The sequence below is a fragment of the Zonotrichia leucophrys genome, chromosome 21 (assembly GCF_028769735.1).
Source record: "Zonotrichia leucophrys gambelii isolate GWCS_2022_RI chromosome 21, RI_Zleu_2.0, whole genome shotgun sequence".
In the NCBI taxonomy this organism is placed as follows: Eukaryota; Metazoa; Chordata; class Aves; order Passeriformes; family Passerellidae; genus Zonotrichia; species Zonotrichia leucophrys.
In genome coordinates, this window is record NC_088190.1 from 7,026,917 (window position 1) to 7,053,738 (window position 26,822).

The window sequence follows — 26,822 nt, forward strand, 5'->3', positions numbered from 1 at the left end:
GAAACATTCTGGCCAGATGAATGTAAAACACCACATCAAATCTACACAGAGCAAAGTGAGATTCTTCCTGGAGATAATTCCAAGCACTAAAATGTAAATTATGAAAGGAGAGACAAGTGGAAGCCTGAGAATCATCCCCAGAAGCAGCAGGATGGCTGAGCTGGTAATTCAGGGCAGGAGATGAGTGGGGTCCTTACCTGACAGCCCAGCACCCTTTGTTAAGGGGAAGAATAAAAGTGCTGCAGGAGTCACAAAGGTTTCTGGCCTGTAAACTCATTATTCTTATATTAAATACCTGGAACTCTGCCAGTGTCACTACAGCCATTAAGGAAAGTCAGCAATGTGAGAAAGGGAAGGGATGATTTTAACATCAATGAAAATCATCATCCTAATGGCAAGGTAGAGGAAAACACATTAAAAGAGAGACTGTGCTCAAAGTGGCAGCCAAAACACTGAAACCTGATTGTACCATTCCAGTACTGCAGCACCTCCTGCTCCAAAATTAATTATAATTATACACAGCTCATAGGGTTCAAGTATTTCCATTGGTTTTGTCTCCAGTGCTCAGAATACAGCAGCTGTTTTGGTAGATGGGGATTCCTTTTCTTGGGTAAAAACTTGGGCCAAGATTTTCAAACAGAACTAATGACACTGAGTCCAAAGTCAGTCAATTCCTTGTAAAATATGGAGTGAAAGAGCCTCTCCCAGCTGGCAAATCCACCCTGTTTTGTACAAGCTGAAGATGATTTTGTTTAAACCCACAGCTTGCATCATCTCTTTTCTGTCATTATCCATTCCAGAGATTTTATAACTTTGCAATGGTCTCATTTCCTACCAAGGCCATTTCTGCTAGAGAATTGACTGGTTTCAATCCAGAACACAGAAAACAAAGAGAAATCCATCAGTCACCCCCTTTACCACATTTGGGGCTGTAAATCTTTAAATGACTGATATTTTTTTGGCTGAAAAGAAGAGGGAGAAGGGCCTGTCCATGGGTGCCATTCAGAGGGCAGCAGGCAGCCCCAGCTCTGGGTACTCACCTGTAGGAGTCCCCATCTCTGTTGTAGTCACACAATAGATAATCCTTCCCCACCACCTTGTCCCGTGCAATCTTCAAGGGCTGATCCACAGAGGAGAGGAGATCTTCACACAGGCTGGGGACCTGCAGGAGGGGACAGGCAGAGGGAGGGGAGAGAGGGCAGCACGTTAACGTTGGAAGGCACTGGCACCGCTAAGAACAGATTCTGTCATTTACAGCCCACACCTGTCCCAAAGCCAAAACTCTTCAAGAAATCATTTCACAACATATCCATGTGCTCCCACCTCCAGTAATTGCAGGTGTCATGACCAAAGCACTGGTGTGGCCCTGCACACCTGAACACACACAGACACACACACACACATACAGATACACACATTACACACACAGACGCACATGACGCATACACACAGAGACACACACACACACACAGACATACACACACAGAGACACACAGACAGACACAGACAGACACACACATACAATCACACACACACACAGACACACACACACAATCACACACACACACACACACACACACACACATACAATCACACACAGACACACACACAGACAGACACAGACATACAATCACACACACACACACATACAATCACACACACAGACACACACACAGACACACATACAATCACACACACACATACAATCACACACACAGACACACACAGACAATCACACACACACAGACACACACAGACAATCACACACAGACACATACACATACAATCACACACACAGACACACACAATCACACACACACATACAATCACACACACACACACAATCACACACACACAGACACACATACAATCACACACACTCACACACAGACACATACACACATACAATCACACACACACACATACAATCACACACACACAGACACACACATACAATCACACACCCACAGACATACAATCTCACACACAGACACAGATACAATCACACACACACACAGACAGACACACAGACACACACACACACACTCCAATTCACTCTGTGCCAAGGCACCCAGGGCACTGACTGTCCAGGGCTGGTGGATAAAGGTAAATCTTTACAGAGCAGTGGGAACGAGGGAGCTGCTGAAGGAATCCACCATCCCCAAGCTCATCTCCCATTTCTCAGAGCATTTCCCGTAGCCAAGGATGACCAGACTGGCTAAGGAGAATGAACATGTCTGTGTGTGTGTGCCCATGTCAAATCCCACACAGCCCCCCATGCATCCAGGAGCAGCTGCCCCCCTGCCCTGCCCATGGACAAAGACAAGCTCTGCTCCCAGCCTGGCACAGGGCCTGGGATGCCCTGCAGGGCCATGGGCTCCCTGTCCTGCACACAGCTCAGGCCATGTGCACCCTGTGCCCCAGCCCAGGGACCAGCACCCATCACTGCTGCCCCCAAACAGGCAGGGCAGCTGTGAATCCTGCAGGAACACAGCCCAGATCTCACTGCCAGGGAAATGAACTGCAGCAAAATGTCCCTTCCCAACAACACACCAGGACCAGTGTGACCGTGTCACAGGGGTCTGAGGATGAGGGGAGAGATGAGGATCTGACTCCATGCTTCAGAAGGTTTGATTTATTATTTTATGATATATATTACATTAAAACTATACTGAAAGAACAGAAGAAAGGATTTCATCAGAAGGCTGGCTAAGAATAGAAAAAGAAAGAATGATAACAAAAGCTTCTGTTTCAGACAAAGTCCGAGCCAGCTGACTGTGATTGGCCATTAATTAGAAACAACCACATGAGACCAATCACAGATGCACCTGTTGCATTCCACAGCAGCAGATAACCATTGTTTACATTTTGTTCCTGAGGCCTCTCAGCTTCTCAGGAGGAAAAATCCTAAGGAAAGGATTTTTCATAAAAGATGTCTGTGACACCACAGCACAACTGGTAAGTTTCTGAACAGATTGGTAACAATAAAACAACAATTTATTGCTAATAAAACAAGAAATGAATAAGCAGTGTGGAATGTCTTCTACAGATCACTCTGCATCATAGAGATGAAAACCTGACTGAGAGATGAGCACAAAAGGCAATCAAGGGCAAAATTAATCATGGAGTGATGAATTCACAACTCATAAGAAATGAAAAGGGGAGGAAGGGAGGGAGGGAGGAATAAAGAAAACATGGAAATGTGCTTTCTTCTCTTCAAGCCACTGATTCAGTGAATGGCTTAGCACCATTTCAAAGGAAAGAAGCCTGGAGGAGAAAAAACAAATTTGGGGTGCAACAGCCCCGAAATGATTTTAATGCACCAGACAGGACAGAGGAGATCAAACTGCCTGGAACAAAAACATTCCTAACCCCAAGTACAAGGCAGTAACACACAGAGGATGGCAGAGTGAGCAGGGACACACATAAACCAATGTGACTATGAAAAATAATTTTAAAAATCCTAAATGGAAATGACAAAACAAACTGTGGCTGCCTCATCCCTGGAAGTGTCCAAGGCCAGGCTGGATCAACCTGGGACAGTGGAAGGTGTCCCTGGCCATGGCAGGGGTGGCACTGGATGGGCATTAAGGTCCCTCCAACCCAAACCATTCCATGGCTCTAAGATGAGACCAGCAAGTGATGCAACACCTGACCCCACAATCAATCCTTAATCACACAAAAAATCAGAGGCAAACCAAGACATGGTTGGTAAAGTGCTGGAAAAGCTGCAATATTCATCTGAGTGTTTTATTTTGGTCTCCACAGGCTGTAACATGGCCCTGAGTGAGACCTGCAGAGCCCAGGGCAGTTCAGGGTTTAACCCAGCTCGGGGCTCTCAGAGCTCCTCCTTTGGTACCAGGCCTGGCTGATGAGGCCTCAAACCCTCAACACATTCCTGGGTAAACACAAGTGGACAAGCAGCAGCAGCAACTTTTAGGGAAATTCTTCCTTTTCCTGAGACCAGAAACCCCAACAGGGGCTGATCCAAACCAGCAGTGTGGGCACAAGGCAGGTGAGATGATCAGTCTGTGTCTGTGAGCACACCTGGTGGAATGTCCGGTTTTCGGCTGTTTGAAGGGCCTGGAAAGGCCCGGGGTGGCCTTGGGGCAGCCCGCGTATCAAAGGACGAGAAGAGGCTTCAGTTCTTCTTTCGGTTTTTATGTTTATTAATTGTTTATCTAAAAGATTTTCTCTCGGCCCGACAGAGCTCTGCTCAGCAGCCAGCCATGAGCACACTGTGCTGCCCTCCGGACAGCCACCTATCTTTATACCCATGGTTACGTGTACAATATTTATCATTTTTCCCCAATCCTTTTTATTTTTATTGTCCGGTGCACTTTCAGTAATGACCAATCCCAAAGTGCCACCATCACCACAGAAGATGGAGGAGAAGAAGAAGAAGAAGAAGGACAGGACACGCCCCAATTCCTCCATCTTACTTCTCTAAACCCCCCTGTACAGAAATCCTAAACCCTGTGTCTCACCCTCTAATTAACTAATCCCTTCACCATTCACCCCGGTGAAACCCTCCTATCCTCATACAGGTGTCGTCTCCTGTGTAGGATCAAAGTCCAGCCACCAGACACTTCTGGAACATTCCAGGACTCCCGAGCCCCCCAAGGGTGCTCTCGGTGACACCTCAGTCCTGAGGTGCTGAGATCCCACAGTGGAATCCCCTCTGTCCCTTCCCTCTCCTCCCCACTGACCATTCATTTTGGGCTGAGAGCATCCCAGTGTGGCTGCCTGGCCTCAGCCAGAGCCCAGCCCTGCAGCTGATGCAGAGCTGACAGTGGAACATCCCTTGGCCAGCAGCCCCCAGCACAGGGACATGCCCAGGGGCACATTCTGCCTTTGACATGAGCAGCAGGGATGGAAACACAGCTGGGGGAAGTGGCTTTTCCCCAGCCTCTGCTTCCCCTCTGGTTCTTTGGGCACAGCCCACACCCCACGTGTGCTAAGGGAGCAGCAGAGCCTCACTGTGCACTCCTCCAACCCCAAATACCCACACAAAGCCTCTCACAAAAACCCCAACCCCAGGCTGAGCTGATTCCCCTGCAGAAAAGCTGAATTTACAACCCTTATAAAAAACAAGTAACTTTTAGATTTAACTCTCTTTTAAGAACAGCACATGCCTGGAGTGGGGTTTCTGCAGGGCTCAGAGCACAATCCCATATTGACTAGAAGGAACTTGTAACCCATTGTTTTTGTAAGATGCAATCTACTGAACTGAACTTATCTGTGGATGATTTGGTAACAAATATTCGTGAGCAGGGTCTTTCCCAATTTCTGAGGGCTGTGGTTATTCCTGCAGCCATAACAGTGACTGCATTATATCACACACTTACTGCAATATAACACTGCACTGTATTATAACCTCCACTGTAAAGCAAGCTGTACACCCCATCTCCTTGGTACAGACACTCCACAGGACTTCAGGCAATCTATTCTTTTCCCTTCTCATCTTTCAGAATAAAACACAGAAAACCCACTCATCTAGTTTGGAAATATTAGAAAATTTTGACAGTATTTATAAAAACAACAGATATTCCAGCTGATGGAACTATTAGTGTAATTCTAATTATTGCAAAAGCACCCAAGTGTGGTACAGTTACCCTCAGAATGTTATTTTTATACCATTTATTAAATCAACTGCACTTCCCAAGAATGAATTTACAATTTATGCACACTGCCTTTCCTCTTCTACTCTTGAAAATTGCTTACAAGGCAAAGGCAGTAATTTGAACAAGGTAATTTGCAGCTTTAAACACTTCAGGTTTATGTTCATGAGATTATGATTCCTTCTGAATTTAGGTCCTTTGGATTCTTTTCCATGTCGAGTGTTGAATCTTACTAAAACATTTAAACTGAATCTTACTACAACATTTAAACTGAATTTTACCAAAACATTTAAACTGAATCTTGCCAAAACATTTAAACTGAATCTTACTAAAACATTTCAATTACTGTTGTGCACATTCAGACCCTTGCAGGATTCAGTTTATTTTCTGATCCCAGCAAAGGCAACTCTGCTTGGAAGGCATCTGATGCTCTGAGTTTTCAAGCTCAAACAGTGGACTTGTGTTGTTAATTTTTCTTGTTAAGGTTGTTCTGTGTTAACTGAAGAGCCAGAACTCACTCAGGTGCCTGAGCACTTCTCTACAGTCATTACTTGTGGATTTTTGACTTCAATTTAGAAACACAATTAAGCCACTGCTCAGGGCAAACTGAAACAGCAAAGCAGCGATCTGGTTCCATTCATCACTGCACTACAAATAAATGTCACTGTGCTGCAAACACTGCAGGCTGAGGTTCTTTTAAAGCAAAGCCTGGGCTCCCACCTTTGTTCTCACACAATCTCTTCCCACTCCAGGCACTGCAAGGTCACATGCAGAACACAATCTGCACCTTGTATCTGCAGCTAGAGGCCAGCATCAATGTCACCTGGCCCGAGGGCACCCCTGTCCCCCAGATCAGCTCTCAGCCATCTCCTCTGGCTACTCAGGGAGTGAGACCACCCTCAGGGTAAACTGGAAAGGAAAAAAGGAGATTGGGGCTCAGCCTGAAGAACAGCAGCATCATTCAGAATGAACAGGGCACAGTGTTTGGGGGATATTTTTTTCCAAGGAGATACACAAAGGGTGTGTAGTGCAGAGGAAAGAAAACCTGGATGAGAAAGTGAGGGAAACGTGTCGAACAAGGATCCTGTTGTCCTGTGAAACCAAATTCTCCTGCAGAGCTGCCCAGGTATGTGGACAGTGTTTTAATTAAGGCAACTGCTCTGCTATCAAGACAAATAATCACTTGTGCCAAATGGAAACCATACCCTTTTTGGAGTAGCTAAGCTCAGTCATTCCTTCTGAACTCACTTCATGGTTCAAGGAGCTTATTAGCAATTAAACAATTGCTTCTGCATTATTTTTAAAAGCATTTTTAAACAATATCTAAAAACAAATTCCAAGAGGAAAGAGGAGTAATACCTCAGCTCTGCACGTGTGACACACAGCCCCCATGCTTGCTTTGACCACACTGAATTGCATCAAATTCTGCACTTCACACACTCAGGACAGCCAATGTTGGCTGTGTCCATTCCAGTTGAGCACACCCAGGGGCTGTTTTCTTCTGCAGCCCTGACTGAAATGTACCACATCCAGCACTGAAACAGGAACACTCCTGGTGTACCAGTCCTAAGAAAAAGTATTTTCCCATGTTTATTCAGAGGTCAGCCTTACTGACCTCCACAGGAGCCTTACACACTGGAAAACTCTGCTAAATGCAGCAAAATTAATTATACATTATTTCCCTTAAAGAAGCTGAAGGAACAAGAGGGAATGACTTCAAACTGAAAGAGATTAGGTTTACTTTGGAAATTAGAAAGAAATTCTCTGCGAGGGTGGGCAGGCCCTGGCACAGGGTGCCCCTGGATCCCTGGCAGTGCCCGAGGCCAGGCTGGACATTGGGCTTGGAGCAGCCTGGGACAGTGGGAGGTGTCCCTGCCATGGCAGGAGGACACTGGGTGAGCTTTAAGGACCCTTCCAACACAAACATTTCTACAATTCTGAGAAGATGAGACAAACTTCAATTAGCTAAGGAGCCACTCAGATCCATCCTGTTTTGAATCTGAACATGCCTGTCAGGAGAGCAGTTTTTAACTGAAAGCCCCATCCCAGCAGGAAGGTGAGGATTTTTATCACTTGTGAATTTTCAACATTAAAGGAAGTCAGAAGAGCTGCTCCTGTATTTGGGGAAACCACTCAAACACAGAAGAGCCCGTGGAAGCTCCCTGACCCTCTCACAAAAGAACCCTTCTGGCACACCTCCAGCCCAGATCCTTCCTCTAATACAGCATTATTCTGATGGTTCAGAGTCCTTGCACAGCCCCAGAGTTTCCTGTTCCTGCAGAAGGCAGGCACAGCCCAGTGAATGCTGTGGGAGCTCGAGAAGGAAGCCTGGCTCCACTCATCCTGGGCCTGACGCCACCAGTGAAGTCACTCCCACAAATCCACACAGTGCTAAACCTTAATTGGATCCATCACAGGTCCAAAGGCCACACAAGCATCAAGCTTTGTTTAGGAAATGACACTTAAATGGACTTTTGTGTTCAGACAAGATATAATTGATTCTGGAAACAGCTCAGTGTTATTCATGTCCTTGCATTGAATTCCAGCACTGCAAGAACTGGCAAAACCAAAATCAAACCAAATGAGCTTCTCTGGAAAGACAGATGTTGCAAATCCAGGTTTGTCCAGCTAACTGTGTCATGGCAGACACATCACATTAATTACACAATGTTTTAATTCAGCTCAAGGAACTCCATTTAAAAAGGTGAGAACCATTCATAAAACAGGATCCCTGGCTTTCTTCCTGTGCCTTGCAGGATAAAACAGAGCTTTTGCTGGATCCCCCTTGTGGAACAAAGGCAGCCATCTGGCAGGCACAGCTGAGTGCCCTGGGCTGTGCCTTGACCTGCAGGTGAAGCCCCTGGATCCTGTTACCAGCCCCAGGAGCCATCACAGGGTATCAGTGTCCTGGGAAGTCCTGAGTGTTTGTGAAGGGTCCAGCTGGGGCTGCAGACATCAGCAACAATTCAGGGATATGCAGGACATTCTCTTTGCAGTGAGTATTTCTCTATCCCAGCTTTCCCCTCCATCCTTCAGAGAGGTTAGGGAGGTTTCCATCTTCACACACACTCCCTTCCAATGATATTTAAACTGATATTTTAAGTGTCTCTAACACCAGCAGGAGCCTGGAAGACAAAAAGGCTTAAAAATAGAAAGAATAAGTGATATAAGGCCAGAATTGCAATTCCCTTTTCCAATCTCATGCCAGGAAATGGGGTTGCTAGCTCTAAGCCAAGCATCACATTAACAGTTTACATATATTAATTGCTATCTCCAACTACCATCAAGATATTCAAGGTAATCTTTGCTGGCTGGAAAAGCTCCTGCTTACAGCCACTCACCAAATGGAAAAACTGGCTCTCAACCACCATACATTTATTCAGAGAGCCAGAGCCCCTTTCTTTAGCCAACAATCCTTGTGTTAGAAACCTGCCTGGCTGCTGGGAGCTCATCCCACAGGTCAGCAAGTCCAGGCAGAACAGCAGGTCAAAGACTCAGCTTTGAGCCCACAGGGCTGTCAAAGCACTTCTGCTTCCACCACCTCTTTTTCAGCTTTCACTGGATCTGATTTTTTGTTTAAAACATCTTGCAGCCTCACCAGACGCTCAGCTGGCCATCTGCATCCAATTATTTTATCTCTCCCTGCAATGCTGCTCAGTGCTCAGGCTCTTGGACTCCAAACACAAAAAGCTCCAGTCACATTCTCATGTTCTTTATGGTGTGTGCAGCCCAAGCAGTGCAGTTTGCCTGGGGGTAAGTTCTGTAGCTTCATATATCTTCAGTGACTGAAGGCATGCAAGCAGATTTGGGACTTGCCTGGAGCTCGCATGAAGCAACAGCCTGAACTGTGCTCAAATATTTCAAAATCATCAGTTTATACATTTTAAGATTCATCACTCCAGGATTTTCTAAAAAGTAACACATTCTACTAAAAACACTTCAGTATTCCCCTGTGATGAGAAAGGAGAGCTGATCACCTCCCAGATCTTTAATTACAAACAGAGCCTTCAAAAATAACCAAAGCAAAGTTATGAGTGCTGTGTCTTTAAAGAGCTCTCACTTTAATTCTTCAATGGCAGCATTGCTTGGTTCTGTTCTTCAGGAAAGCTTCCACTTTTGGGAATGACTGCTGCTCCAGTACCAGCTTACTGGGGGAGGAGAGGGAGAAGCTGTGGCTGTGAGCAACCCACCCTCCTTCCCCTGGCCAGCCTGTCCATCCTGTGAGGATCATTTTCTGTCCCCACTTCATACCAGGCAGCTGATTTTCCTGAGTCAGCTAGATTCTCCATCTAATTTGTATTATACACACCCAGGCAAACATCCAAATGAAACACTCAGCAGGAAATTTGTACTTGCTAAGGGAACCTGCTTAACTCTCACCAAGACTAAGAGTGTGTCACAGACATCTTTTATGGAAAATCCTTTCCTTGGGATTTTTCCTCCTGAGAGGCTGAGAGGCCTCAGGAACAAAATGTAAACATTGATTATCTGCTGCTGTGGAATGCAACAGGTGCATCTGGGATTGGTCTTGTGGTTGTTTCTAATTAATGGCCAATCACAGTCAGCTGGCTCAGACAGAGAGTTCAAGCCACAAATCTTTGTTATTCCTTCTTATTCTATTCTTAGCTAGACTTCTGATGAAATCCTTCTATTCTTTTAGTATAGTTTTAATGTAATATATATCATAAAATAATAAATCAGCATTCTGAAACATGGAGTCAGATCCTTGTCTCTTTCCTCATCCTCGGACCCCTGTGATCACCATCACAAAGAGTGCATCCACTTCCACACTCCAGTCAAAGCCCCAAGGCAATCCTGTCACAGATCTGTGATGTGCTGCACATGGCCCATGAGGACAACAATTCCACTTTCCTTCCACCTTTACTACCTCAGCCCTCAAAGATGTCACTGAAGCTGTGTGAAGAAAATACCCCAAAAGGACTCTGGAGACAACCTCACCCACCTTGTCCTGGGCTGTCCCAGCAAGGGAGCCTCCATGGCAGCACTGCCCAGCTGATCCTTCTGTGGGATTTCTCCTGGAAAGAGCCCAGCTAAAAGCACAGAGGGCTGACTTTCTGTGCAGCTGACCTTCAGGGAAGGAAGCAGGAGAGCAATTGCCATGGACTGCTCTGACCTTCCAGGGTGAGCTGCTGGCCACTCAAAGTGAGCTCCACCAGCTCCCCTCCCTCACAGCTCACAGTGACTCCATGAGCCACACCAACCTCCCTCAGCTGATCCCAGGCCATTTCCCTCCCTCACAGCTCAGAGTGACTCCATGAGCCACACCAACCTCCCTCAGCTGATCCCAGGGCATTTCCCTCCCTCACAGACACTCACAGTGACTCCATGAGCCACACCAACCTCCCTCAGCTGATCCCAGGCCATTCCCCTCCCTCACAGCTCACAGTGACTCCATGAGCCACACCAACCTCCCTCAGCTGATCCCAGGACATTCCCCTCTCTCACAGTGACTCCATGAGCCACACCAACCTCCCTCAGCTGATCCCAGGCCATTTCCCTCCCTCACAGCTCCTGACACTCACAGTGACTCCATGAGCCACACCAACCTCCCTCAGCTGATCCCAGGCCATTTCCCTCCCTCACAGCTCACAGTGACTCCATGAGCCACACCAACCTCCCTCAGCTGATCCCAGGGCATTTCCAAGCAGAGAACACCTCAGAGTCCCCTTTCCAGCAGGTTTTGAGAACAGATGTGATCCACAGCAGGGTTCCTTGGGGAGCACAGTGAATCAGCAGCTCCTGGACAATGTGAGGCAGCAAGGAGGTGACACAGCATTTTTGTGACACATTTAACATCTGAACTAATGCTCCAAGTGCTGTCACTACACACAGAATAATTTAGGTTGGAAAAGACCTTGAAGTTCATCAAGTCCAACCTCTGACCTGGAGCATCCTCACAACAAACCCATTTAAGAGCAGGGCAACCACCTTCCTCTCTCCTCTTCTGGGAACTTCCTTTCAGCTTGGACTTGGCCCACAGGTAGCTGCTCCAAGGCTCCCAGTTCCCAGAGGAGCTCCATGGAAAATTATTCCAGTTTAAATTAGTTGTCCTTAAAAAGGCATGTGCCCACAGCAAACTTTGTAGAGATTCTGAAGTCCTCTTGCACATTCTGACAGCCTCTGAGCAGTGCATTTACAAATAATGACTAATTGAACCCCTAGCAGAGCACTCCATGCCAAGGCCCATTCCCAGCACCATGCACAGCTTCTTTCAGGCAGACTTCTGAGGGCTGTGATTGACAAGGTCCCTAATGAACTCTAATTGAAGCCTCAGCAGTCTGAAAAACCCAACAACAGATGTGGTGAAAGGGCAAACCACAAACTGTTTTGCTAATGAATGAAAAGTGTCTGGGCTGATGAGGGCCAGTGACCCAAAAATTCTCTTTTTCCACCCACCCTTTTACTTCTGTTCAAGTTTGGGCCATTTCCCTGTCAGCACGACACTTGGGGGCAGTCATGGACAGCCCTGGATGTACTCCATGAATTCAGCTGGGTACCAAGATGCTCCTGCATGAGCCACAGGCAGCAGAACATGGATGGAGTAAGAGGGACCTCAGGGAGGGAGCTTGGTGTGGTTATCCTTCCCAGCAGGAACAGCAGCCCAGGAGTGATTTTAAACTGCCAGAGGGCAGGGATAGATGGGATACTGGGAAGGAATTCCTTCCTGTGAGGGTCTGGCACAGAGATGTTGTGGCTGCCCCTGGATCCCTGGAGTGTCCAAGGCCAGGCTGGACAGGGCTGGGAGCGAGGTGCTCTCATGGAAGGGGTCCCTGCCCATGGCATGGGGTGGGACTGGATGAGCTTTAAAGTCCCTCCCAACACAAACCATTCTGGGACTCTGGGAGGGAGATGCCTGCTCCTTACTGTGTCAGTTTTGGGAAACTCCTTACACACAATGACATCTCTGAGCCATCTTCTCTCCTTTCAGTGGATCTTAAGCAATCAACCACCATCAGTCCGGAGATTAAATCCTATGAAAACACCATGGTACACTGAGCCCATTCAGACTTCAAGTAATACCCTGAACTTCACCCCAAATATTGACATGAGCCTCTGCTTCCCACCTCCTGCACTGTGGCAGTGGACTGAGCAAGGAAACTGTTGAAGATTGCAATGCAAGTTGTTTTCCATTACCATCTGTATGGCAGATTACCTTGGTCAAGTGGGCAGTTTGCCTTATCTCTCTCTTGGAGTGACCACATTCACACCTGCCTGGGGAGGGGACATTGCTGATAACAGACTATTGAATGTCACTGCATGGCTGATAAGAACTACAACATCCCATTGGGAGATGTGAGCCCAGAGGGAGGAGCCAAGCATTGCTACCCAGATATAATCCAGAGGGAGGAGCCAAGCATTGCTACCCAGATATAATCCAGAGGGAGGAGCCAAGCATTGCTACCCAGATATAATCCAGAGGGAGGAGCCAAGCATTGCTACCCAGATATAATCCAGAGGTTCTGAGACACCAGCACGGCTTCTCCACGGGATTCCCCAGAGGAACAGCAGCTGCCTCTCCTTCCACTGGATCTTCAGAGGAAGAATCCATCCTTCTCTACAGGATCCCTGCTCCAGCAGAACCAGCCCTGACACTGCAGGAGGGCTGAGCCACAATTCCAATGGGACTGCCACCAACACCCTGACCCACAGGGTGTCAGGTTGGGTTCTGGCTCTGTCAGTGTTGTTCTAGTGCACTGCATTGTTTATTTTATCTTTTTTATCTTTTCCCTATTAAAGAACTGTTATTTCCTGCTCCCATATATTTGCCTGAGAGCCCCTTAATTTAACATTTACAGCAATTTGGAGGGGTGGGGAGGGTTCACATTCTCCATTTCAGGGGAGGCTCCTGCCTTCCTTAGCAGACACCTGTTTTTCCACACCAAGACAGAAACCCAGCACAAGGGAGCCAAGAAGTCAGGGTGCCACGTTTTACAGCTCTTCCCCTCAGTTTAATGAACCTGCTCATGCTCATTGAGCATTTGGAGTCTGCCCTTTCTCCTCAAGGAGGTTCTTGCCTGCTAATGGCACAGGCAGCAGAATCAAAATGACACATGTCAAGGTCGGGATGAAATTTGCCAAAAAAAGGTCAAAAATCTATTTATTCCAGTCTGGCTCCTGGTGTTCCTGGAGCCATTACAGGTGGCAGAGCACACACTGCTCTTGTCTAACCAGGGCACCCTCCAGGAGCTCAGGCTGAGAGTGGCTGCAGAACAGCTCCACAGGTGTCTCAGCAATAAAGGAACTGTGCTGGATTTAATAAATGATTTCATCCCAGCCCCAGAGGAGGGGCTGCAATGCCTCATGTGGGGGACACAGACCCTCCTCCTAACAGCCCCCAACCTGCTCTGGTTCATGTTACACTGTGAAAGGGAGCCCAGGGAGTGTGTTGCTGATGGAAAGCATGTAGAGCACTAATGAGCACCATCCAAAAGTAATTCCAGCATTTGGAGGTACCCAGCAATTTTCTGAGTCATTAAAAAACCTCAGACCAATTACACATCAAGCTTACCATGGCTGACCAAACAACTCCTTGTTTGGAGTGGTCCTGGGAGCTGCTCAGACCCCAACACCAGCTCAGTGCTCCCAATTTCATCACAAAACCAACCATGTCACACCAGATCAGATCACAGATTTAGTTACTTGTGTCCCACCTCCAGCCACAGCCACAAAAATGATGCTTTAGGTTGCCAAGGGTTTTGGGGGCACAGATGTAGCCAACTATTAAATGGTTTCAAGAGAGAGAAATAATCCTTTCCTGCAGGGAATAATTTCTCTCCTGACCCCAGAGCTCTCTTACCTGTACCTTGGCTTACATAAGTAAAAGAAATGTTTAGAGTTTGATAAATTGAAGTCAGCCACAACTTTTTGACCACAGCTTACCAACACCAGCTTTAGAAGCACTTCCCAACCAAACCTCTACATGGTGAGCAGCTGCTCTTCTGCACAAATTTAGAAGCTTAGAAATAAGCAATGTATTTGGACTGGACAATAGAATACAGGTTTCCCACTAGCAGATTCTGTACAGAATAAATCCAAATTTCAGTAACACCTTCAGTTACTCAGCGGCAACTGTGCCCCACTCTGTTTGAAGGGACATTTGGCACTGACCAGGTTATTACAGCCCAAATGTGCATCACAGGATGGGCCACTTGTAAGGAGCCTAGAAATCCTTCTTACACCAGAATTCCTCCCTAGCAGCGTGTAAAGGACAACAAAAAGTTCCAGAATAAAAGATATCAGACACAAAATGGTCAGCCAGGTTTGGTTTTTGACACTAGACTGCAGAACATCTGAGAGAGCACAAATTATAAATAGATTTGGGTGTTCTCCAGATGCCCAGCCCTTCTCAGCAGTGTCTCTGCAGCCTGTGGGGCAGCACAGCCACTGCAGCTCCCAGAGCTGCACACAGCACGTTGTTTATCAGGAGATAACACCCAGGTGCAAGGCCTGCACCCACCTGCACTCACTGTCCCAAATCCCAACAGCAGCCTCCAAGCTGGCACCTGGGCTGAGCTCATTAGGAGAGCTGCTAATGACTGCTCACACTCACTGAGTGTCCCTGCACACACAGCCCCAACAACCCCTGCATTCCTGACATTGCTTGGCCAGTGGTTGTTTGCTCAGCCTTGCCCAAAGACAAAGGGACAGACAAATCACCAGACTGCCACTGCCATATTTTCTGGAAAAATCCCTTTGCCAGGATTTCTTCTCATGGGAAGCTGAGAAACCTCAGAGAAAAATGAAAATAACAATGATCTGATTGCTTCTCCTGTGTTTGGCTGCTTTGGAATGTGGTTGGAGATTGTTTATCCAACAGGTGGCTGTTTGATTGGTTTCATGTGAATTGTTTTGACTTAATGACCAATCCCAGCCAGCTGTGTTGGGACTCTGGCAGCAGTCATGAGTTTTCATGATCATTCTTTGTAACCTTCTGTAAATATCCTTTCTCTATTCTTTAGTATAGTTTTAGTATAGCATAATATAGCATTATACAGCATAATATAATATAGCGTAATGTAATATATAACATATAATATAGCATAATATAGTACATAATATGATGTATAATATAATATAGCATAATATAATATATAATTATATATAATATGACAAATAATATATAATATGAGATGTGATGGGATATGATGGGATAGATATGTGACAGATATGTGATATAATAATGTGATTGATATAATGTGATTGATATAATGTGATTGATATAATGTGATTGATATAATGTGATTGATATAATGTGATTGATATAATGTGATTGATATAATGTGATTGATATAATGTAGTAATAAATTCGTCTTCTAAGAACATGGAGTCAGATTCTCAATTTCTCCTTCGTCCTGGGGACCCTGAAAATACCACACCAGACCTTCCAGATGCCCCAGAGAAGTTTTTACATCCAAGCCTTTGTCAGCAGGCACTCCCTGGGAAGCAGCCAGCACTCACCAAGTCAATGAGGTCACTGAGATTCTTCTCTATCTGCTGTGGAGGCAGGCGCCTCATCAAATCCAAGGCACAATCCAGCTGCTGGTCACTCTGCAGGAACAAGAAAAGAAGAGCCCTTGGTCAAAGGTGGGCAGGAAACACAACACAGCTCCAGCAGCAGCATGCTTTGCATTAATACAAGTAAAATTCACTCCATTTGATTGTGGATTATTGACTTGGCAATTTAACACCGTGCAGCTGATAGAAAGGAGGGCAGTCTTTACCTCACCAAACTCCGTCCAATGTTTCTGAAAGTGTTTAATGTGTTGTTTTTCCACACTGTCTCAATAATAACCTGGGTTAGAGAACTGAAAGTCCCTTCTCCCCAGGCAGGTTTAACACTTCCTCCTTTGCACTGATCAGCTTGAGATAACCAGCATCCAAGACAAACTCTGTTCCACCACAGAGCTCCCTCTGCCCTGCAGCTTTATCAGAAAACCAGAGTGAAATATGTACATAAAGCATTATCCGTTCTTTCCTTCTTCCTACAAAGCACACACCAAGAGCTGCCTGTATCTAAGAAATCAGGGATATCAGTTATTTATTTAGAGCTAACACAGCAGCTTTCTGCAAAGGGCCCACTGTAGCTGCTCTCACACCAATTCTGACACAAAGGAACGACCTTAAACTCCACTTCAGTGTTATAAAATGTGCCCCAGACACTTGAGGAGCTGAACCATGGTCCTGACATAACCTTTAGCTGTCCTTTCCACCAACAGACACAAACAGACACTTTCCTGCTGACCTAACAGCACCAAAACCTGCCCAAGTTCCTTTGATCCCAGGTCAGGTGAAGCACAACCAGTTTGCTCTCACTGCTCCTCCCCTCCTTTTTCTCTTTGCCATTTCCAGCCACCCAAATCCCACCAGCTGAGGTTTCATTTCACCCTCCCGTGTTGTGCCAAGCTCCCAAAGTCTTATTTAACAACATCTCCAATACTAACACAGTTCCATTATCACATTATCCAGCAGAGCAGCCCCCAGGACAGGGAGAAACAGGAAGCCAAGTTTCCTGCAATTAAGGCAAAGCTGTGGAATGAGGGAAGGGGGAATTTTGGGGACATCCATTAGGAAGCTGTTCATTAGATGGCCATGGGAAGGGAATTTTTAGCTCCTGAACACCCAGACCACAAGGACAGAGGCTCTGGAGGTGGCCTGTGCCTGCCCAGCTGTGCAGCCATGCCAGGAGGGATCTCCCTTCCCAGGCACTGTCTGCACCTCCTGCTGTCCCCTCACCCAGCGAGGACACTGGCGCATTGCCACAGACACTGCCACAGGGTCCTGCTCCTCACTTGGATCATGGGCACACTCAGGGAAGTGCTCTGCCCTCCTCTGCCAGCTGGAATTGTTTAAAAGACAAAAAAGCCTGGAGGAGGATGTTAAAAACCACCACTAAAGCTGCAACCCCAGAGTGAGTATTTTACAGGGAGGCAAACTGAAAATAAAGTACACAGCATGGAGGAGAATGCACACTTGCAGTGTTTATGGATTAACCAAGAGAACCTGCAGCGACCATTTTTACCCAAAATATTCAGTAACAGCTGTAAAAGACACGAGCAGGATTGTTTAAGGCAGAGATCCTCCAAGGGGTTCAGACACAGCTGACATCCATGGCTGTGTGCAATGGAAAAACAAAAATATCCAGGCCCATACAGTGCCTGGTACAGTGCATTTCCCTGGTAGCAGCAGGACTCCTCAGCTTCTCACAGAGCATTCAGGTAATTAAACAGCTTGCCAGCAGATCTCCTAAAGCACCAAAATAAAGACAGGTTCTGCTGCAGTTGTGTCCTTAAATCCATGATTTAATCCAGCATAAACCCAGCTGGAATGGTCAGGAAGGCAACACAAGCTGACAAATCACAGAGCAAAGTGGTACCTTGGGGTACATCCTAGCTCAGAACTGAGCAGGGAATGAACCAGGATCTCTGCTCCTGGTTCCTTCTCTGTAGGTGAGGATTTAAAGGCAGGAGTGTGGTCACACCCAGCCTCTGCCCAGCTGCAGGCAGTGACACACAGGGACAGGGAGCACACCCCAGGTGCCAGCAGCCCACAGCTCCTGGTGTCACAGAGGGTGAAAATCCCAGGAGGGAAAAGCAAGGCTGAGGCACAGACTCCCAGTCTCACAGAGCATTCAGGCAATTAACAGCTTGCCAGCGATCTCCTAAAGACACAAAATAAAGACATTCTGCTGCAGTTGTGTCCTTAAATCCATTATTTAATCCATGCATAACCCAGCTGGAATGTCAAAAAGGCAACACAAGTGACAATCACAGAGCAAGTGGGTACCTTGGGTACATCCCAGCTCAGAATGAGCAGGGAATGAACCCGTTCTCTGCTCTGGTTCTTTCTCTGTAGGTGAGGATTTAAAGGCAGGAGTGGGGTCACACCCAGCCTCTGCCCAGCTGCAGGCAGTGACACACAGGGACAGGGAGCACATCAGGTGCCAGCAGCCCACAGTGACACTCTGTGTCACAGAGGGTGAAACCCCAGCCTGTGCTGCAGCTCTGGCAGTGGCACTGGATCAGAGGAGCTGAAACCCCAGAGTCCCCCACAAGCAGCAGAGGAAGGGGCTCTGGGGAACTCTGGACATGTCAAACCCCACTGTCACTGACACAAAATCCTCTCACTAGGATGCTTCTCCTGAGAAGCCTCAGAAAATAAATGCAAACAATAACTCTGATGGCTGTGGGATGTGGTCTGCAGATGGTTCACCAACAGGTGCCTCTTTGGTTGGTCTCATGTGGATTGTTTTTACTTGATGATCAATCATGGTCCAGCTGTGTCAAGACACTGGACAGTCACAAGATTTCATTATTCATTCTTTTCTAACCTTCTGATGAAATCCTTTCTCTTTCTTTAGTACAGTTTTAGTATATAATCATATCATGTTATATTATATTATTTATATTATGTTATATTATGTTATATTATGTTATTATATTTATATCATACTATTATATTATATCCTATTATATAATATAATATATAATACTTTCTCTTTCTTTAGTACAGTTTTAATACATAATTATAATATATAATATAGTACAGTAATTATATTATATGATTGATATATGATTGATATGATATGACTGATATTATATAGTATGATATAGTATGAGAATATAGATGAATGATATGATAATGATATGAATGATATATGATATAATAGATATATTATTGATATAATGTTATGAAATTATATGAAATATAATATACTATAATATACTATAATGTAATAAACTATACTATACTATGCTATACTATAATATAACATAATTATAATCCTTCTGAGTCAATATTCTCATCTCTTCCCTCATCCTGAGACCCACAAACACCCCCACACCCCACTACTTCTCTCAACTTCACCTGTCCTGGATTCCCACTTGCTTAATTCTTCTGTAAAACCCCATGCTGATGAAGACCAGGTTTCTCACCAGGCCTGCAGACAGAACATTTCCATGGAATTTCTGCCTTTCCCCAGGAGAGGCTGCAGCTCCCTGGGCAGGGATCAGCCAGGCTGCTCCCACAGCGCAGCCCTTGAGCCTGCAGCGCTCCATGAGCTCAGTGTTCACCTGACAGGAGGTCCCTTTGCACCATTCCTGCTCCATCCAGCCCAGACCCTCCTGGGGAGGAGCAGGGAGTTCAGACAGAAATTCCAAATGAGGTTTTATTACAGCTGAAGTCACTGAAGGATTTAGAGATCATAGGAATCTCAAAAGACTAAAAATATTAGCTTAGATGAAAGCTCTTTAATAAGTTTCCTTTAAAGATGTTTGCCTATCTAGGATCTCCACTTAAGCACCTGTTACAGCATTCCCATGGCACTGCCCCAGGGAAAAAGGTTATGAGGATGTCTGTGCTGGTTATTTTACAGCTTCCTTTGTCTGCACCTCCTCTTCTGTTTGCTCTCTTTGCTGTATTTAGCTTATTTACAAAAGGGAAACCCTCTCACAACAGCCAAGGTCATCTGGGCACTGTGTGTTAAAACTCAAATGTGCTGAAAAATTTAAAAAAAATTGTATAAATGTGCAGTTGTAAAGGGCCACAGCTGTGCACCTTAATTTTAAAGGCTGAGTGTGGGCAGATGTCATTCAGTGCAGAAAACACAAATAAAAAATCCCAGGTAGTTACTACAGGTATGGAAATCCCAAAAAATGAAACAGGCAGCAGGCTGGACCTCCTTTTGACTCCCACTTGCCATGTCCAAAGGCCAGAGCTCCTTGGGCACAGGGTGTGCTGGAACCCCCAGCAAACAGGAGCTGAGCAAACCCTCCCAAAGCTGGGAGCAGAGAGCTGCTGCTGGCACCAACCCCGACCTGCAGCCCTGGCACAGCCCTGGCACCAACCCTGACCTGCAGCCCTGGCACAGCCCTGGCACCAACCCTGACCTGCAGCCCTGGCACCAAACCCGACCTGCAGCCCTGGCACCAACCCTGGCACCAACCCTGACCTGCAGCCCTGGCACAGCCCTGGCACCAACCCTGACCTGCAGCCCTGGCACCAACCCTGACCTGCAGCTCTGGCACAGCCCTGGCACCAACCCTGACCTGCAGCCCTGGCACCGCCCTGGCACCAACCCCGACCTGCAGCCCTGGCACAGCCCTGGCACCAACCCTGACCTGCAGCCCTGGCACAGCCCTGGCACCAACCCTGACGTGCAGCCCTGGCACCCACCCTGACCTGCAGCCCTGGCACAGCCCTGGCACCAACCCTGATCTGCAGCCCTGGCACAGTCCTGGCACCAAACCCTGACCTGCAGCCCTGGCACAACCCGACCGCAGCCCTGGACAGCCTGCACAAACCCTGACCTGCAGCCTGGCACCAAACCCGACCTGCAGCCCTGGCACAGCCCTGGCACCAAACCCCGACATGCAGCCCTGGCACCAAACCCTAACCTGCAGCCCTGGCACCAAACCTGACCTGCAGCCCTGGCACAGCCCTGGCACCAACCCTGATCTGCAGCCCTGGCATAGCCTTGGCACCAAACCCAACCTGCAGCCCTGGCACAGCCCTGGCACCAACCTTGACCTGCAGCCCTGGCACCAACCCTGGCACCAAACCCAACCTGCAGCCCTGGCACAGCCCTGGCACCAACCTTGACCTGCAGCCCTGGCACCAACCCTGGCACCAAACCCAACCTGCAGCCCTGGCACAGCCCTGGCACCAACCCTGACCTGCAGCCCTGGCACAGCCCTGGCACCAACCCCGACGTGCAGCCCTGACCTGCAGCCCTGGCACAGCCCTGGCACTGCCCAAGGAGCTCTCCTGCTCCAGGGGGCACACCCGGAGCCTCTCCAGCAGAAGCGGGCACACTTCCCTGAAGTGTTCACCTGTTTGCTCTTTACAGCAGACACCAGCACTTGGCTGAGTCACTGCAGGTATTCTGCATTTCTGAAATATTTTTACGAGTGCTTTTGCCAGCACACACTTACAGAAACCCACAGGCTCCATCCCCAAGTGTGGCAATGGACAGCTCTCCCCTGCCAGCTACCTGAACTTCACCCATATTCCACCTCCCAGGAGGGCTGACACAAACCTGCAGCTCTCCCAAGGCCGTTCCAAGACTCATTTAAAGCTCCTGGCCTGGCAATCTGCAGGAATTTGCTCCCTTGATCACAAAGGACTGAATCTCCCTCCACACCTCTGCTGGGACACTCCTGCTCATCTGAGCCTGCTGAGCACAGACAGAGCTGGGCAGGGGTTTCAAACAAAAACCCAGACTGGCTTCACTTCTGGGCTCTATTTCTGTACCAGCCCCACTGGCAACTCCCTGAGCCAAGAGCTGAGACAGCCCAGTGCTGCAGCAGTGGGAGCTCCTCCCACTTCAGCCCTTCCTGGGAAATAAATTAATTAATTAAATAAAAATAAAAATAATAATTTGGGCCACCAAATATTTTCCACAATAATAAAAAGTAAAATAATAATAATAATAATAATAATAATAATAATAATAATAATAATAATAATAATAATAATAATAATAATAATAATAATAATAATAATAATAATAATAATAATTTATGATAATAATTTATGTAGAATATAACAATTACATTATTATTATTATTATTATTATTATTAGGGCCACCAAATCTTTTCCACCAGCATAGTAGTAGTAGTAGCAATAATAATAATAATAATAATAATAATAATAATAATAATAATAATAATAATAATAATAATAATGTAATTGTTATATTCTACATAAATTATTATCATTAATTATTTATTATTGTTATTATTAGGGCCACCAAATCTTTTCCACCAGCATAGCAGCAGTAGTAGTAGTAATAATAATAATAATAATAATAATAATAATAATAATAATGATAATAATTTATGTAGAATATAACAATTACATTATTGTTATTATTAGGGCCACCAAATCTTTTCCACCAGCATAGTAGTAGTAGTAGCAATAATAATAATAATAGTAATAGTAATGTAATTGTTATATTCTACATAAATTATTATCATTAATTATTTATTATTGTTATTATTAGGGCCACCAAATCTTTTCCACCAGCATAGCAGCAGTAGTAGTAATAATAATAATAATTCCATCATTTTATTATATTATATATAATAGTTAGTGTTATATATAATATATAATTTTATATAATTATATATTTATATAATTATATCTAAATATTGTTAATTTATTAATAATCTATTAATCTTATTATTATTATTATCATTATTGTTGCCACCTAATCTTTTCCACCAGCAAACCCAGTACAGCATTTCTGCTGCAGGCATGATGGTGCTCCCAACTCCCTTTTCCATCTCAGGTATCAGCTGAGAACAACTGAGGGACCCAGAAATTACTCGAGTGAAAAAGCCCCACCCCTGATGTGACAGACAAACATCTTGGGACAATTCACACCCAAGTTCCAGTCAAGAGCAGCATTTGAAAGGTTACCCAAATTCAAAGTACAAGCAGCATCTGAATGTTCAGACAGCAAAAATAGAAGGTAAAAACCCCATGAGAGACAGCAAGCAGAACATCTGCTCAGTGCCACGCAACTGAAAGGAGCCACACATCAGAGCACTCTGGTCACTGGTCAGTTTGCAGGCAAAATATCTCTGTAAATTAATCCAGGGCCAGAAGGACACAACCAGCAAATGACTTTTTCCTTCCTCTCAAGCTGCAGACATACCCAGGATTGTAAATCACATATTTCCTGTCAGTTCTCCCAACAGGAATGTCTGACTAATATCTCAGCTTTGTGGTACTACAGCACTAAGTTTTTTTAATTGAAACAGATACCCAGCTTCCCCTCCTGCTTGTCATTTTAATCCCTGCCAACCTGCAGAGCTGCAAGGGCAGAAGATTCCCTTTTCCAATGACACAACAGGATAGCATTAGTGCTGGAAGCTGCAGCAAGGCTTGAATTATTGTAACCCCTGGGTAATAAAAAGCACAGTAGTATGTTAGGTTGCAAGGTTCCCTTCTCATCTGTCAGCATTCACTTTTTAGGATATTAGATGGGAACTGTCTGACCTGGGAAAGCACGGAGAAGTTCTGCACTCGTGACATTTCCATCAGCTGCACATATTCCTCGCAATCTGGTTTTCCATATGACTTTTCCCTTGACTATTAACCCTCCTCTGGCAGATCCTATCTAAAACCATTTGTAATGGACTCATAAATCACAGCTCTGTGACAGCAAGGTGTGCTGGGGAGGAACAGCAATAGCACAGTTAGGAAACAATCAAAGGTAATAAAACCTGAACACAGACTCTGCTGTGGACTGTCATAAAAGGTCAAAGATTATTAAAAAACAAGACACTGATGCAGACCTCATTCTCCTTCTCTCCAGCCACTTTTGCCTTTGTCTGGTTTTGGTTGGGGTGTGCAGTGGTTTTTATTATCTCCAACACTTCTGAGCACATGGAATGCTCAGGAACCAGCTCAGCCCAATTTGCTGTGGTCAAACCCAAACAGCCCCAGGAATACCAAGTGAGAAGGATTAGAGATTAAAATAAAAGCAAGAAGTGATGGATCAGAAGGCTTTAGCAGAGGCTGCTGTGCTCTGGCTGCCCCAGGTCCCCTGTAATCTGTATTTATTTACAGAGCAATTGTACCAGTCACGTCACAGCTCCTGAGTCAGCAGATCCTCCTTGGAGATGCTCTCCTGCACATTATTCACCTCATTCTGCAGTGCTCCAGCTTCTGAGTACAGCTGAGCAGCACCAGCCCCGATTAATGACAACACACTCTCACAACTTGTTCCCTGAGCTCAGGTGTTGGTGTTGCAGACACTGCAAACACAGCCAAAAACCCACAAAAACACTGAGCAGCTTTTGTCCTCCACTGCTCCAGGAATGGAACTCAGGTGAAATTCAGATGGACAAGAGGGACCTTTTTGAAGAGGTTCTCTAGGAACAAGAAGCTCACACATCTGCCCTGCAGCCTCGTGAGGAGGAACTAAAATAATCCATGGGCAGGAGGGAGGCAAGGCAGCTTCACTGTCTTTGGCACCAGGGCTGCTGACACAGGACACTTCCCACCATCCCAGGCTGCCAGCCCAGCCTGGGCAGGTCCTGCACAGATTAAAGGAGCAGCAATGGGCTCCCAGGGCAGCCACCACAGAGATCTCCTCCTCCTCACACAAGCTCAAGGATCAGTGTTTTGCCAAATCTTGGGGATCCCTTTAGGCTCCAGCAGCTCTTCCAAGCATCCCGTGCCTGATTTCCCTTCCTCATCCCCACCTCCAAACCAGGCCAGCTCCCTGCCCACAGGACAAACCCAAACACCCCAGCCCAACTCTAAAACAATCATCAAGTGAGTTCTAATACACTGAGGGCACTCCCATCTGTGAGCCTCTAAATAATCCATAATAATGTTCAAAACATTTTACACCCAGGGAGGAGGAACTCCAACCCCTGAGAGCCTGGAGCAGGGCACTTGTCTGCAATTCCCTGTTACCAGTAAGGATCAGGCATCTCCAGGAGCACATTCTGCAGCTGTGGGTGTTTTCTGAAGGTGTTTTCTGACCAGATGCAGTTCCTGTTAGCACATCTACAGAGAAAAATTAACAATTCCTTGGCACCTCCTTCCCAGCAAGGATGCATTTCCAGGTGGCACAAACTTGGGTCTACTCTCAAAACGAATGCATCCCTTTAGTTTATACAAATCCAGGACAAGTCTCCATCATGTGCCATCACACACCACCAGAGGAGCAGGATGGAGCAGCACCAAGGCTCTCTGGGAACAGCTTCTCATCCCGACCTTTTGCCAGGATCACTAATGATTTCTGCACTAGCATTTGTCTTCTGGGTAACAGAAACAATGTTTTATTTATTAAACTTGTCATTGAACATGACAATGCAATTTACTGGCTTTCATCTCGTGCCAAGAATTCCTGTGAAGCATAAAGTTTGCAAAAAGTCACTTCCCCATAAATCGTGGCAGTGAGTGACTATGCAATCTGCCAGCCCCACATGAAAGAGGAAAGTGGGGCTGCAGATAAAAGTTGCACAGATTGCAATAAAAACCATGCTAAACTTCTAATAAATGGGTTAAAGACATTGAAGTTGCCTGTAGAACTGACCAACTTTGCCAACAGGTTTTATGATTAATGTTACTGCACACTGGGGGATTTTCCCCATTTTAAGTCTAGATTTCACAAAAATAACATTTTCTTTGTTAGCTCTGACTAGAGATAGGAAATCTTAGCTAAACAAAATGCAAATAACCTGTTACAGCACAGCACTGAGAGAAAAGAACTTGGCCTGATTTTGCAAACTCTTCCTGAGGCAGCTGCAACACCTGGTTCCACTACCAGGAGAGATGAACACAAATGTGTTTGTGCCCCAAAATGTTTTGAAATCACCCAATGCAGTAGGTCTGAGTCAGTTCACAAGCCTGGTGACCTGTTTTTCACACTGTCTTCCTGCCTTCCACTCAAATCTTCTGAGGAAGAGCCCCAGTCCATCCCTAGAGAAGGGCTGCTTAATTTTTACAGGGGTCACTTCTTTCATTTTTTTTTTAATTGAAACCATAATTACAACAAATACAGCAGCTCTGAGATTCAGCACTGCCATTTGCCATCCTGACCATGTGCAAACATGTCATTTGTGATGCTTTCTTTTAATCCTGCTAATGCTCAATGACCTTTTCAAATGCTCTTTTCTTCTATGCACTCCTGTTTGCTTCATGTTCCAATCAGGCTGGTCACAAAAGTTTTAGACCTGCTCAATTAAAATTGAGAAGTTTTTTTGTTGTGCAGAAAGAGCAAAGTTGGGCAAGTTGGTTTTGGCCTGGCAGATCCAGGTTCTCCTTGCAGTCAACTGCAACTTAAATGCAGTTTGGTGAGAAATCACATCAAAAACATTTGAGAAAATACACACTATGGAGCAGGCACTGTGTCTGAAGGTGACTGTGCTTACTGACAGCAGAACTAACAGTGTCAACATCCCAAATTCAGGATTTGCTCTATCCCAGCTCTCTGTGGAGCCAACAGCTGCCTGGCTTTAGGTGCAAACTCAGCACTTTGCAGCTCCTGGAGGCTGCAGCCAGGGTTGTAAATTCAGGAGATAACTCTGGCAAGTAACCGGATGCCTGGCAAGGCAGGCAGGGGACAGAGGATCCCTCATTAGCCCTCTTCCCTCAAAGTTCTGCCATTCCTCAAAGGTCAGGAAAGTAGGTTAATATGCCTTGTGCTTGGGCCACACATG

At 46.0% G+C, this 26,822-nt stretch overlaps 1 protein-coding gene across 2 annotated transcripts in view; it reads right to left on the reverse strand.

The window, feature by feature from the left end:
- The window catches only part of CAPZB (capping actin protein of muscle Z-line subunit beta), a 68,617-nt gene that overhangs the window by 34,060 nt on the left and 7,735 nt on the right, over positions 1 to 26,822 (reverse strand). For both annotated transcript variants that reach the window (XM_064730492.1, XM_064730490.1), the window contains exons 2-3: positions 16,101 to 16,190; positions 1,041 to 1,162 (exon numbers count right to left, since the gene is read on the reverse strand). In XM_064730492.1, coding sequence (XP_064586562.1) covers positions 1,041 to 1,162; positions 16,101 to 16,190 — 212 coding nt within the window. The remainder of the gene's footprint in view (positions 1 to 1,040; positions 1,163 to 16,100; positions 16,191 to 26,822) is intronic.